Source organism: Nannospalax galili, unplaced genomic scaffold, assembly GCF_000622305.1.
Source record: "Nannospalax galili isolate Female #2095 unplaced genomic scaffold, S.galili_v1.0 scaffold139, whole genome shotgun sequence".
Taxonomy (NCBI): Eukaryota; Metazoa; Chordata; class Mammalia; order Rodentia; family Spalacidae; genus Nannospalax; species Nannospalax galili.
In genome coordinates, this window is record NW_008345884.1 from 7,726,741 (window position 1) to 7,740,158 (window position 13,418).

At 37.5% G+C, this 13,418-nt stretch overlaps 1 protein-coding gene across 5 annotated transcripts in view; it reads left to right on the top strand.

Annotated features, from left to right (window-relative positions):
- Ghr (growth hormone receptor) overlaps nt 1-13,418 on the top strand; it is a 309,166-nt gene that overhangs the window by 144,845 nt on the left and 150,903 nt on the right. For 4 of the 5 annotated variants that reach the window (XM_008842104.3, XM_017800343.2, XM_029567818.1 and 1 more), the window contains one exon: nt 9,882-9,962. In XM_008842104.3, the coding sequence (XP_008840326.1) occupies nt 9,893-9,962 (70 nt within the window). In that variant the 5' untranslated portion in view covers nt 9,882-9,892. Of the gene's footprint in view, nt 1-1,836; nt 1,856-9,881; nt 9,963-13,418 lie in introns of those variants that run through there. The other variant, XM_029567820.1, reaches the window with a different exon arrangement.

Sequence of the window (13,418 nt, forward strand, 5' to 3'; positions counted from 1 at the left end):
ACATGAAACCATGTCTCTGAAAACCAAAACAGAAAGAGAGAGAGAGAGGAAAGAAAGAAAGAAAGAAAGAAAGAAAGAAAGAAAGAAAGAAAGAAAGAAAGAAAGAAAGAAAGAAAGAAAATAGATTAAAGCTGAGACAGGAGGATTAGGTAATTCAAGGCCAGCTTGTCTGCCAGAAAGAGAGAGAGAGAGGAAAGAAAGAAAGAAAGAAAGAAAGAAAGAAAGAAAGAAAGAAAGAAAGAAAGAAAGAAAGAAAATAGATTAAAACTAATCCCATAGAACTTCATATCCTACCAGAGAGATAGCTGCACATCCATGTTTATTGATGCTCTATTTACAACAGTAAGAAAATGGGACTAATCTAAATGCATGGAAAATGAAAATGTGGTACATATACAAAATGGAATATTATTCAGCTGTAAGGAAAAATCAAATCACAAAATTTGCAGGAAAATGGATGGACTTGAAAAGTATAATATTAAGTGAGGTGACTCAAACTCAGAAAGGAAAAAAAAAAACCACATGTTCTCCCTCAAATGTAGAGCCTAACCTATAATGTATATGTGTGTATATGTAAACAGGTATAGATGTGGGTATAATATAAAATTTAGAAAGGAGACCAAGCCAGGCTTATATTAGGCGATGAAGGACAAAATGCAGGCAAAAGGACACATGAGTCATGGAAAAGGGGATAAAGATTTTTTTTTCAGATCTATTATAGTTTTATTCTTTTGTGGTAGATAAGTGATCAAAAATGTAATTGAGGTAAAAATGTAAAACCCTAAACAAAGCTTCATTGCTTCTGAATGGCCATTCTATCAGGATAGAAGTTCAGTGAGAGGCACTGAGGCTGGGGAAGTGTTTTGGGGGCTTTCTTATTCTAGTTGTATAATTTTGTGTGTGTGTGAGTTAATTAGAATAAAGTGATTCTACTGACCCAAAAGAAGATATCTTATTAAAATTATGGGTTTCTTTTCCTTTTTACTGTGATAACAAAAAAGTTAAAAAACTGTCCAGATTCCTGAACTTTCTTTACTTTTGTATTTCTGTTTGACTGTTCTAGAGCATGTTTTTATGGGAGCCATTGACAATGAATTGTCTAAGTTCAAGCTATTACACCTCCTGTGATCTTAAGAGTGAAGTGATAAAGTGTAAATTCTTGGAGATGAAACATGACATTGATCTGCCCTGTGCTTGCCATCTCTCTGGCAGCCTGTCAGTCTGGCCAAATAAACTTCTTTCTATTTTTATGTATAAGCTTGAAGGAGTCAGCGTTGTACCCCTGTATGGAGAGAGCACACAGCATAGTTCCTAAGCAATGTTCTCAAAAGGAGACCAGGTGTTCTTAAAGGCTCTAAGGAATAGAAATGATGATCCCGTGATTGGTACAACTCCTGAATAACCTACTACATCAGCATTCATGAGCTGTTATGTCAGAATTAGTGTGTTAGCATTCATGAATTATCACCATCCTTGACAGACCCTAAGCACAGAAAAATATTATGATATCTGCCTTTCTCTATAATTCAAATATCAAGTTTACTCTGTTTTTCTTGCTCCTTCTGGTTTTACCCTGATTCACTGACATGACAATCATGTGTTTAGTCTGTCTGGTTTACTGACTGGGAAGTAGACAACACAAAGACAAGCTTTGGAGACACCAGGGGCAGCTCCAAACCCTATCCAGATATAACTATTTTTATGAGCTTGGGAGATTCACTTGGCCTTTGTGTTCCTCTAAACTTCCATTTCTCATTTGCAGTTTGAGGCTTCCCTTTGCAATGTCTGGGTGAAGAGTGAACAACAACCACAAAAAAAGATGCCTGGCACACCTCTTTAGTGGATTTCTCCCTTGGTGGGTTTCTACTCTGTGGCAAGCTCAACAAGTTGTGGATGAAGAGTGAGTGGGGCACAGCCACTACCTCTCCCCATTGATAACCACTGAAAGACCAGAAAGACAAGGAGCCCAATAATGTCGGGACACAGGGGATCCTTGTTAAATGGCAGCTATTTCAGTTGGCTTGTCACGAAATGATGGTATGACGCTTAGGCAAGGCAGTCAGGGTTCACTGTGGTTAAATGACCACCCGAGTCACCATGTTAAGCAATGATGGGCTGACACTGCAGCATGGTTGCTGACTCTTCCAGCAGTGCTTTACCCAGATCACATTGCTTCATTCCTCATTTCCCAATGTGTTTACTTGCAAAGAACCATTGTGCCATGTAGACTTAAAAAAAGAAGAGCTTCTGTCAGTTTTTGTTTCATATGTTACCAAGATATACTAATAATTCTACCTTTGAAAAGCCTGCATTTCTTGAAGATCAAAAAAGTGTTGGGGGCAGTATGCCTTGTTATATTCATCAGTGTCAAGATCTCATCAAGATAGTGAATGCTTTTGTTTGAGGACTTTACTCTGTGAGAAGCTACCTCCCATAGAATATTAATCTCCTTTTACGTTAGTTGAAATGAAAAGCATGTCCATCTTAGAACATGAAAGAAATTTCAGCATCTTTAAAGTTGTTTAAATATTTTCCATGTTCTGTATACTCTAACATAGTCATTAGTAATCAGATTTCAAAATGAGCTCCTTGGGGAAAGACAGAAACCAATAAACTAGTAAGGGGTTTCTTGGTCTAAATTCTAATTAGGAAAAAAAAATGACTTGGTCAAGGAAATCACAAGTGTTATTAGAAGGGACATCCTGTTCAAGTAAGCACCATGGAAGTGATTTTTCTCTTCTGTATGAGAATCATGCCAGTGCTGTGAATCCATGAATGCACCAACTAATTTAGATTGAGTGGGCTGGTGACTCTCCAGAGATAGGTTATTGCAAAGTACTAAATGGGTCCTACTGAATTTAAATGGCATGCCCTTTCCGTTAAGGAAAGTCCTCTCTGAAGAGAATAACCATACAAATATTTAGCTATTGAAATGTCTTTTTTTTCTTTAAATTCATAAAGGAAGAAGGGAGCCCAGTTTTCTAGGGCCCAGCTTCCTTCCCGAGTGCTCCAGGCAAAGTCCTAGCTTCAGGCCCAGACTCTTACTGTTAGAATCTCTATACTCAGTTTTTCAGCTCTAGAAATCTATAGTTAATAAAACAAATTATCTCTACCCAGAAATATCATCGTTAAATATTTTATTGGAAAAAGATAGTGATTAGAGGGTGGGGGGATCAGCTCCTAGAATATTTCCCACACAGTTGGACCTCCATGTAAGAGAATGTGAAATTCCCTGTATACTTACCACAAATGGACAGCACTCCTGCATTGTCCCAGGAGGAACACACATGAATTAGCATTGGCCTTTCCCTTCTCTGTACCCTCATGTGATATAAAAAAGTTAGAAATGGATTATGATGTAATGTGCCTGGAAGCACATTGCTGATTGTTTTACTACCTGCACAGTCTTCAGTTTCATAATATATAAATTAGGCCTCCACTCCCAGTCAACCCCTTGAGAACATTTTAAAACACAGTTTGTTACTGCTCTCATAACCCTAATAATTATAATTAGTGTCGATAAAGAATGTAAAAATGCTTTGAGTAATCATTCTATCTCATTCTGAGTTTTCTATGAAAAGGAGAAAATAGTACCATCCTCATTAAATAAAGATGTTAGGTAAGCTGATGTTTGGTAAAGCCTAGATTTGAGCCTAGCTTTTTCTCTGACTCCAAAGCACATTCACTTAACTACCAAGCTCAGCCTCTCTGTAAATGAAGATCAAGGCAGCATCTGTGGTAGAGATATGATAATGTCCATAGACCTGGGCTGGTATCTGAATGATTATTAACTAAGTGGGATCTGCTGACAGGGAATTAGGTATCATCAAATGAAATCAAATGTCCAGGGTTCACTCTGAAGCCCTTTTGCATTTTGCATCTGTGTCAGCAGATTCCTTTATCTTTGTACCTGACACTTTGCAGAAAGCTAGCTAGTAATATTCACTTTCCCTGCAAATGATGGACTGGATCCAGCTCATACTGGCTTCATATTAGTAGCCTAGAATCAGCTTTGACAGAAATATTTACACCGCAGAGGTTGGCAAAAGCAGCAAATCATGCTATGAACGGCATTACTGGTGTTCGTGGTGATGGCCATGTAAATAAGCCTACTGCATTTCCAATCAGATAAAGAGTATGACATAATAATAATAATAATAGTAATTAATTATGCTACTGGATCATGTATTTACTCCAATACTATATTCTTTACCATCATTTGGAGATTTATACCTAATTGTTAAAACAAAAATAACTGTAAACAGCATGCCAAGTTATGACAGCAACAGGTTCGTGCATCCAGTGGGTACTGCACCCTTGCTTCATCAAGTTCTCTTATACTTGATTGAATCTCCTGCTGTGTTGTTCATATAACCTAAGTTATACCATATGCATATACATATATATGCCATATAGCCACGGTATAAGTAGGCCAAACCATCTAATTTGTCTAAATATACTCTACAATATTCAAATGACAAGTTGCTTGATGATGTCTTTCTCAGAACATGTCACCATTTTATGCAGAACACAACTATAGTTATTATTTTCTTAGTTGGGGACTGACAAGATGATTTAGTCATGCAAGCTTGATGACCCAAGTTTGATCTCCAGTACCCACCTAAAGGTAGAAGGAGAGAACTGATTCAACGAAGTTGTCCTCTGAGCTCTAGACATGTTCTATGGCTCTCTCTCTCTCTCTCTCTCTCTCTCTCTCTCTCTCTCTCTCTCTCTCTCTCTCTCTCTTTTTTTTTTTATAAAAATATCTATATATTTTTTTTTTCCTTCTCTTTTATAGGAACTTTTTTTAATTGAAAAAATTATCTATAAACTTTTTCCTCCTCTTTAATGGGAAGGAAATAAATTGACCTAACACATTTTAGATTTAACCAATTTTCTTTTTTTTTAATGTTTTAAAATTTTCTAGAATTTTATACATGAGTACTGTATTTTCATTATAAAAAGTCGTAACATGAACTCTGAATGCAAACTGTTCAGATAAATGTCTGGTGCTAATTAGAATGGGTGGTTTTAGATACCATTTTGGATTAGCCTCTTCATTTTTCTGTGCTTAGTTAATTCAGTTTTGCAACATTTCATTAGTAATCAACACCAGCATTATTCATTAGGTTATCTACCTGAAGTCTTGGTTATGCAATATGCGCAAATCTAATTCTGTTTGATTTTTAAGTTAACTCTTTTCAGTACCAAAAATCAATAAAACAACAATTTGAGGGGATTTAGTCTTTCTAATTCACCTGCCATTAATATGGTGTTGGTGTTCTTCCTGACTAATACTGATTCCAGGCCCCCTAATCTACCTGTAATTCCTCCCAGATATTAATATGCTAGTATCATACTTTTAAGAATATTGCTGTCTGTCTTCCTTTTAAATACTTGATGTAAGTCAACAGATGTGGGTGGTTTTGACTGGTGGTTCATTCTGTTTCTACCAAATTACCAACAAGCTGTGAATACATAGATTTTTCCCTATGTGATAGAACATACATTTCAAATTTCTTTCGACAAAGATGGTATGGGTATTTTTCACAAAGTAGTCTAACGTGCATATTAAATTTACTAATACTCATCTCAGTGTAACTCTTTCTCGCATCTGTTGGTAACTTCTTTCTCTGTAGTCTTTGTTCTCAGACCTTCAACTTCACACTACCCAGTTCTAACATTTCCAGAAGTCTTGTGATTGCCTTATTCACTCAAAGTATCCAAATAATCATGTGACCATCTCTTCTCCCTAAGGAACTCAGATCCCAATATCCTGATTTCTGCACAACGCAGATCTCTGTGAGTTCAAGGCCAGCCTGAACACTACCTTTCATGCTAGGTACACTCAACCATTTATCACAGATGTGTCTTTCCTTGGCATCTTCTGTATCCAGTTATCACCAAATCTTTTCAGTATATTCCAAAATTATAGAATATACAGCTGAATTAAGAAGGTAGGAGAGCCTGCTTTATCTTAAGGAAAATTTACTTTTGCATGTTTTATCTATACCGAAATCTGATTAATATGAATTGAAAATGTTGTTTCAGTCTGGCCCTACCTTGGCAATCCAGTTTATCTATAAATCTAGGCCATGTTCTCTACTCACAGTCTCCTTAGATTAGTACCTAAACATTCTCAGACTCCATTCCAACACCAGAGCAGTGGTCTTGAGTTTTTATCCGCACAAGCTCACCTCAGCTTGTCTCACTTTACTTAAGCCATCATGATTCTACCTGATATTTAATTCTAATTTTAAGGCTCTCAAATGAGTAGCTATTTTGTTATTTTTTATCTTATTTTATTTTTTATTTTTTTGCCCTACCTTAACTTTCCATTCTTAGGTGGACTCCATCTTTTCACATTTTCAAGTTCTCGTATTGCTTAACTCTTGTAATTAGGAGCCTTGATTTGGTGGCCTTTGTGTTCATCTTTCAAGTGCTTTGAACAATGATAGCAGCCACTAATCATTCAAGAAACATTTGCTTATTTTAATATAAAAGGAATTGAACCAATTGTTTTCTTTGCTTGGAGTTGGTTATGACACGTTGGAAAAATGTCCTACCTAACTTCTCTGTTTCTTCTCATGTGCCGGTGGACTGCGTTATAACCACAGAATGAAGGTCAGTTTATCTCAGGCCTCATTATATAATTTGGAAGCATCCGTTGTTGGGTAGTCTACCGAGTTAAAACTCATGCCAGCTGGATTATTCTGGTTTTAAACTGGCTCTCCCTTGAGGAAGGAGGAAACAGGCAAAACGCCTCAGGCATTGAGGCTAGAAATGGTGTGAGTTCCATTGTGTAGGAAGAGAAGCCCATTTTCCCCTCCTGCAGAAAATCCTGCCAGGAAACAGCAGCCAAAGGACAAATAAATATCACAAGAAATTTAAAGAAGGATTTTTTTTTTCCCCTCTAGGAAAATATTGCAAACCTAAAAGCAAAATTTCTAAAATTAAATTTGGTAGATTCCTCTGGAAAGTGTCTGCTTCTACTAAGCCTACCTTATGAGGGTACTTTGGATGCATTCTTCTCTCTGGAAGTGAAATGGATCTTTATAATGAGTTTGGATATTGGGACAAAAGGGACTTGAGGAAAGGGGGTTCATCCTTCTTTCTGGCATCTAGCACATCATTGGTAATTAAAATTCCAAACTTTGTGTAATGATGCTCTGTTCTCTCCTAAGTCCAAAAATCATGAGATAAAAGTTAGATATGATATTTGATACTTAGAAAATAATAAAGAACCTTGTCATTCAGAAGCTGCTACACGGAGCTCTGCAAAGCCGATGGGGACAGCATACCATCAAAGCCAGTGGAATGTCTATTGGCCTGAATCATGTGACAGCTCTAGATACAGTCCTCCAGGGAGGCACAGAGCAGGCTTCTTTCAGATCATGTCCACAGAAACATCAGAGGAGGAAACGGGAAGATGAGGCTAACAAAGCAGTTGGCTCCCAGTGAATCCTGTCCCTTTTCTTTGTCCTTTTCCTGGTTCCCATCCCTAGACTATTGGAGTCCAATCCTTATGCAGTGCTCTAGGTGACAACAAACTGTTCTTATCTCCCATTTGAGAGAATGACAGTTTTAAATATCCTATTTCTGTGATGGAGTGTGTGACCATATTCCTGGTTGATTTTGCTTGGGACATTCCTATCTGTTTTGTTTTGTGAAATAAAAATATGTTGTATGGAGTTGTTTGTCTTATAGATATTGTGGTAATTTCAGTTCCTTATTTGGGAGAAATAAAATTTCTTTGCATGTAGCAGCTTTCAAAAGATTGGGGCCTGAGACAGGACGCGGCTCAGAGAACGAAGTCTTATCTAGCATGTTCAAGGCTTCTGGGTTCAATCCTCAGTACTGCCAAAGAAAGCTTGAAAGTTTGAGGACCTGGTCTACATAGTAAGTTCCAGGCCAGCTGGGGCTACAGGAGAGCCTGTCTCAAAAAGACCAAAAAAAAGTTGTTTTAAGTTTGAGGACTGGAGAATGTTTATCTATGATTTACAAAAGCCACTTCTTTCTGGCCTCTGCCTTGTCTCTCTGAGGTGCTTCAATATCTGACTTCTAAAACGGTATTTTTTCAATAAATGCAAACATCTTCATAGACTTAGGAAGCAAAAAGATTTGCTGGAAACTGGAATTCACTATTAACTGCCTGATATCAAGATAGCATATGCCAGTGGATGCTTCTTCAATGACATTAAGTGTGTTGTGGAAAAACAGTAAAATTATCACTAGTAAAATTTATAAATTCTGGTTCCTTAAGGCTTTCCCCATTTAAAAAATCATTAAAAATCTGTCAAAATAATGGCATTTTCAGCCTATTACATACTTGGTTTCAGCCTTTTTGCTCATTTCTGCTGGAATTTTCAGGCTGTATTCCATGATCTGTATCCATGAGAGTAAGGGACAACAGGACACAGTGTCAGTGATTCACATTTGTAAAGTAGACAAGGATGATAAAGGCCATTAGCCCAAACTCTTCCAGGTTAAGAGTTAAAAACATAAATGTTGTGATAACACCACATTTGTTTGTAACCTCCCAGTGACAAAATGTGTTCCTTTGTACTTTCACACTTGATCCTGTCAGGGACCCTGAGAGGATGTGTTTGAGGGGGTTCGTTGTGCGTAGGGATGTGCAAATATATACTCAGACACCAGAAAATAATGTTTGCATAGAGATGTGTTCACTGACTAAAAATGCTTTAAGAACACAAAATTGATAACTTAGTGTCCGTCTAGAAAGAAAAATGTAGAGCATTCAACATTTTGTAGCTATTCAGAATTGCATGGCTGTTATCTCAGTACCACACCTGTGGACGCACGAAAGCAAACATTGTTGCTCATCATCTCTGCCTGATTAGGGCTAGTGAGAAGAGTTATTCTGATATTGTCAAGATTGCATAGTAATAAAATTGTGGCCAATAGGCCCAGGAAGAACTGATGGTGTGGTGACCAGGAACTTACAACTACTGAAATTTTATGGAAATACTGTAGCTAAGCTTTAAAGTAGTTGGCGTTAGCTGTCAGATGCAGTAATATTTCTTCAAAGGGTAGTATGCTGAGTTCCTTTCCAACAAGTTCAGACTTGTCTATAGGGAATCTTGGACATAGGCACCATGGCTCATTTTATCAAGAGAAGCTGATTTCCTCCAGATATAAAGGTATGTGCTGACAGAGAATGTTGATAGCTCCCTTGTTCATTAGACTGAAGGGGCCAAGGTGTGGCCACACTTGGAGTTCTAAATGGCTGGCAAGACCAGAACTTACTACTCTTGGTGTTCCTGGGTTTTGGGGAGTACATAGTCATATAAGATCAAAGTCTGCAAGGCCTCCCTGATGTTTGAAAGATGGATCTCACCTTTTGACTTCCCTTCTTTTACACCTCCTTGGGATAGCTCATTAATACAGTATTTTAAAGTGAAATTGAGCCCATTTGGTCCTTAGGAAACAGGCATAAGAAATGTTAAGTGTTACAGAGGATAGCTTCTGTTCCCTTCTATGGCCTGTCTTACTGATGGTCCCATCCTGATCAAATTAAAGTGAGCTACTCTGGTCCTGTATTGAAGCAGTGTGTGTGTGTTTGAGGGGGTGTCCATTTGCTGTAAGGTGGTTCTGTGGCAGGATCTGAAAATCTCCATGTGTCCATGCTATTTCCTGAGGTGAGCGACCACAAGAAGTGGAAATTATTACAAGGTGTTTTGTATCGTCATGAAAAGTATTACAGTACCATAGTCTGAGGCAATGAAAGACATCCTGGGGTCCCTACAACAGATGTGTCAGTGTACTTATGACTTCTTCAGCCTCTGAGTAAGATTTCATGAACATGGTCCGTCACTGCTTGGCTTTACCTTGTTTTGTTTTGTTTTTTTGTCTGATTACAGGTCCCACAGGTATGGATCTTTGGCAGCTGCTCTTAACCTTGGTACTGGCAGGCTCAAGTGATGCATTTTCTGGAAGTGAGGGTGAGTTCTGCTTTTCTCTGAGTTTTATGAAACAAATCTGAGCTTTGTTAAATCCCACAATAAATGATCTAAGTTTTAGATGACAACAAACAGGAGCTTCAGCTTTAAAAATCATAAACCAGGAGGGCTTCTCTGGGGATATTTTAGGAGGACTACTGTAGTCAGCTTTGGCATCTGGTGTTTTCACATTGAAAGTAAATGCTATACAGTGTGCTGAGGACATTTATGTTGAAGTCAAGCCAGGTCTCTGGGAGAGATATTAAAACTCCACAGGAACGTTATTAGCCTACGAATCACTCAGCTCATCTGTGACAAAGGATATCATTGTCTATTTCCAGAGCTCAGAATGCAGGCATCTCAGTCATATTCTCTGAGGGTGGAAATGGCACATTTCAGATGAATTTGTTGTCTCATTCTCTGGATGACTTCCATTTAGCTACATTTGAGGGAAGACACCTGAAATAGTTGAATGATATACCCAGAAGTCCTGAGCTTCCTTAGCAATGTGCATAAGTTTCCCTTCTTTTTATACCCTTCTTCTGGCAGTCTCAATATTTTCAAACTCAAGCTTCATAGCAGAAACAAGGGAGTGTAATGAAAGGGAGGAAAAGAAAGAAAACCGTGCTCACTAAGGAGGGGTTGGTGCATCTTGAGGATTTGACTGTTTTATTTACCTGGGCTTCTCCAGAGCACAGGAACAATACGATTTTCCCATGCTGTGACACTGGAGTTGTTTCTTTAAGAGTAGCTGACTCACAATGCCCAGCTCATGTTGGAAAACACAGTTTAACGGCAGACTTAGCGCCTTAAGATGTCCTCCTGACCTTGTAACCAAAAATAAATGCATAGTACTGAGCTGTCGAGTGTGACCAGAGTAACTTAGAAAAGGGAAAGGGTAAAATATGTTATTTTATTTCTTAAAGCAATTTAGAAATATTTATAGAAAAGAAGTCATAGTTGTTTGAAATAGCTTTGGGTCTCTCTGGTGTTATAATGTCAACATTATGCAAGTCAGACATGGAGAGAATCACAGGCTCCATTTCAGCAGCTTTTCCCATGGCTGCTTTTAGACCCTGGTTCTGAGCCAAAGAATTACAGCTCAGATCCTCTGCTGTTCCAAAGTCCTGGTAGTTTAATCTCTCCTTTCTTCACTAAGGTGACTTTCACTCCACAGGGCAAGGCTTGAGGAATTTAAAAGCTATGACATGAAAAGTATGGTGTAAGGATCTTTAAAAAAAATTTTTTTTAATGCATCCCAGACAGAGTAAGTAGGGCTTGAGTTACATTTCAAACCTAGAGAATTTACAGACAGAGTCTATTTCAGTAGCTTTAACATTTTAACAACTGTTGACTTCATAAGAAGAATGAGGACCAAAAAACTAACTTTATTTTAAATGAATTTCATTGTGTCTATTTCTGATACACAGTGTTATAATACACACACACACACACACACACACACACACACAAAGTTCTGAATCCAAGAGACAATGGTTACTATAAGGAAACAAATTAACCCATTCATTCGTCATCTCACATAGTTACCAGTTTTTTCCTGTAGCAAGAGAAACTTCAAATCTACTTGTCCAGCAGAAATCCTGAATATAATAACCTAGTTGGTATATATTATTAGATCACTGGATTTGTTAATGCTACAAATTTGCTACTTTATATCCTAAGGCCCATAATCTGCCTATATCTTTCCCTACTCAAACCCTGATAACCACTGTCCTCTGTCTCTACATATTTGACCTTCTCATTTTAGGATTACACATCAATAAAATCATGTTTATGTTTCTTTCTAGGTCTGACATTTCATTTAGACTAATATCCTCTAGGTCTACTCATACTGTGGCAAATGGCAAGATTTTCCCGTCTTGAGACTGAAGAACATTGCTATTTCTCTGTGTGTCTGTCTCTGTGTGTCTGTCTCTGTGTGTCTGTCTCTGTTTCTCTCTCTCTCTGTGTGTGTGTGTGTGTGTGTGTGTGCATGTGTGCATGTGTGTATATGTGTCATGGTTTCTTTACCCATTCATCCATCCATGAGGATTAGCTGGGTTGTTTCATATCTTAACTGTTGTGAATAGTGCTGCAATGAATCAAGGAATGGAGCTCTTTTCTTACAGCAGTGATTTTATTACCTTCATTGGGTAGTTTCAAAAATGGATTTTTAATTTTCTTTTAATTATTTGTGTTTGATTTTTGTTTGTTTGGAAAAAAGAAAGATAAGAAGATGCAATATTTTAGAGCAAGCACAAATCATAGATTTTATCAGTACTTGCACATAGGAAGTAATTTAGCAGATAAGACATTTTTTCCACCTTCCTTTTCTTTCTTGTTAACCAAATTTTCATTGGAATATGTAAATATTCCAGAAAACATTCTTAAAATGGCCAGGGGGTTAAGGATAATCCCTATTTGCTTAAGAAGGCGTGGGTGAGCATATTCAAGCATGGTCGTACACACGGGCAGGTGTGTGTATGTATTTGTTTGCTAGTTCTGGCCACTTACCTAATAACTTCGGCCAAAGTTACCACATGACTTGACATGGGTCATTATCTCAGATGACATTCATGGACCGTGTGTTTCTTTTTCTGCCAGGCCTGGATCAAATTATTTTATTTTTAATTTCTCTTCTATTGTATAAGGCAGACTAAATATAGGTAGAGAATTTTGTAATAAAAAAAGATACTACTATAGTTTTATAATCCATTTATTTAGTTCAGTTTGATCTGTGCCATATATATCACTGTGGAGTATGCGATCATGGAGAGTCACCTGTAGAAAAGCCACTCGAAACCTGGACTGAGGATGATAGTTCTGTAGGCTAGGAGAATGTTGGCTCTTGCATCCTTGGGCAAGGTCTTAACTTGTTTGGGCAAATAAAGCAACCAGAAATATGCTGGGTCTGTGAGGATTTTCTTTAATTAAATCTAATTGCTCTCTGGGAAATTTAATGGGAATAAAACATTGAACAGTGCCATCATTGTATTATCTAAAATGTTGTAATAGATTTTTTTCTTCCACTCATTCTTAATATGAGGCTCTATATGTACTTGTCAATGCAAGTTGCATAGTCTTATTCCGTAATCAAGAATGGTCAAAACCATCTCATTTTCAGAAGCTGGAAGATTCAACTGGCTATACTTGAAATATTGCTAATGATAATGTACATAAAGGGCTAATGGATATAAGGAATGTCCATTATAAAGTATGTCGTCTATCTTTACTAGACCACATACTCCTCACCCCAGCATCCCCTTGGATTTTAGCAGCTTTAGGTAGAAGTAAGTAAATTCCTGCTCTGTGAAGTTCAGTATATCTAGGACATGAAGAACTTCTAGAAATGAGTGAGGGACTGTGTAGCTTTAACATCCAAATTTCATAATGAAGACAAATTATCAAGACGACCTGAACAAAGTTATTCATGTAAACTTGGAATAGTTAATTCAACAA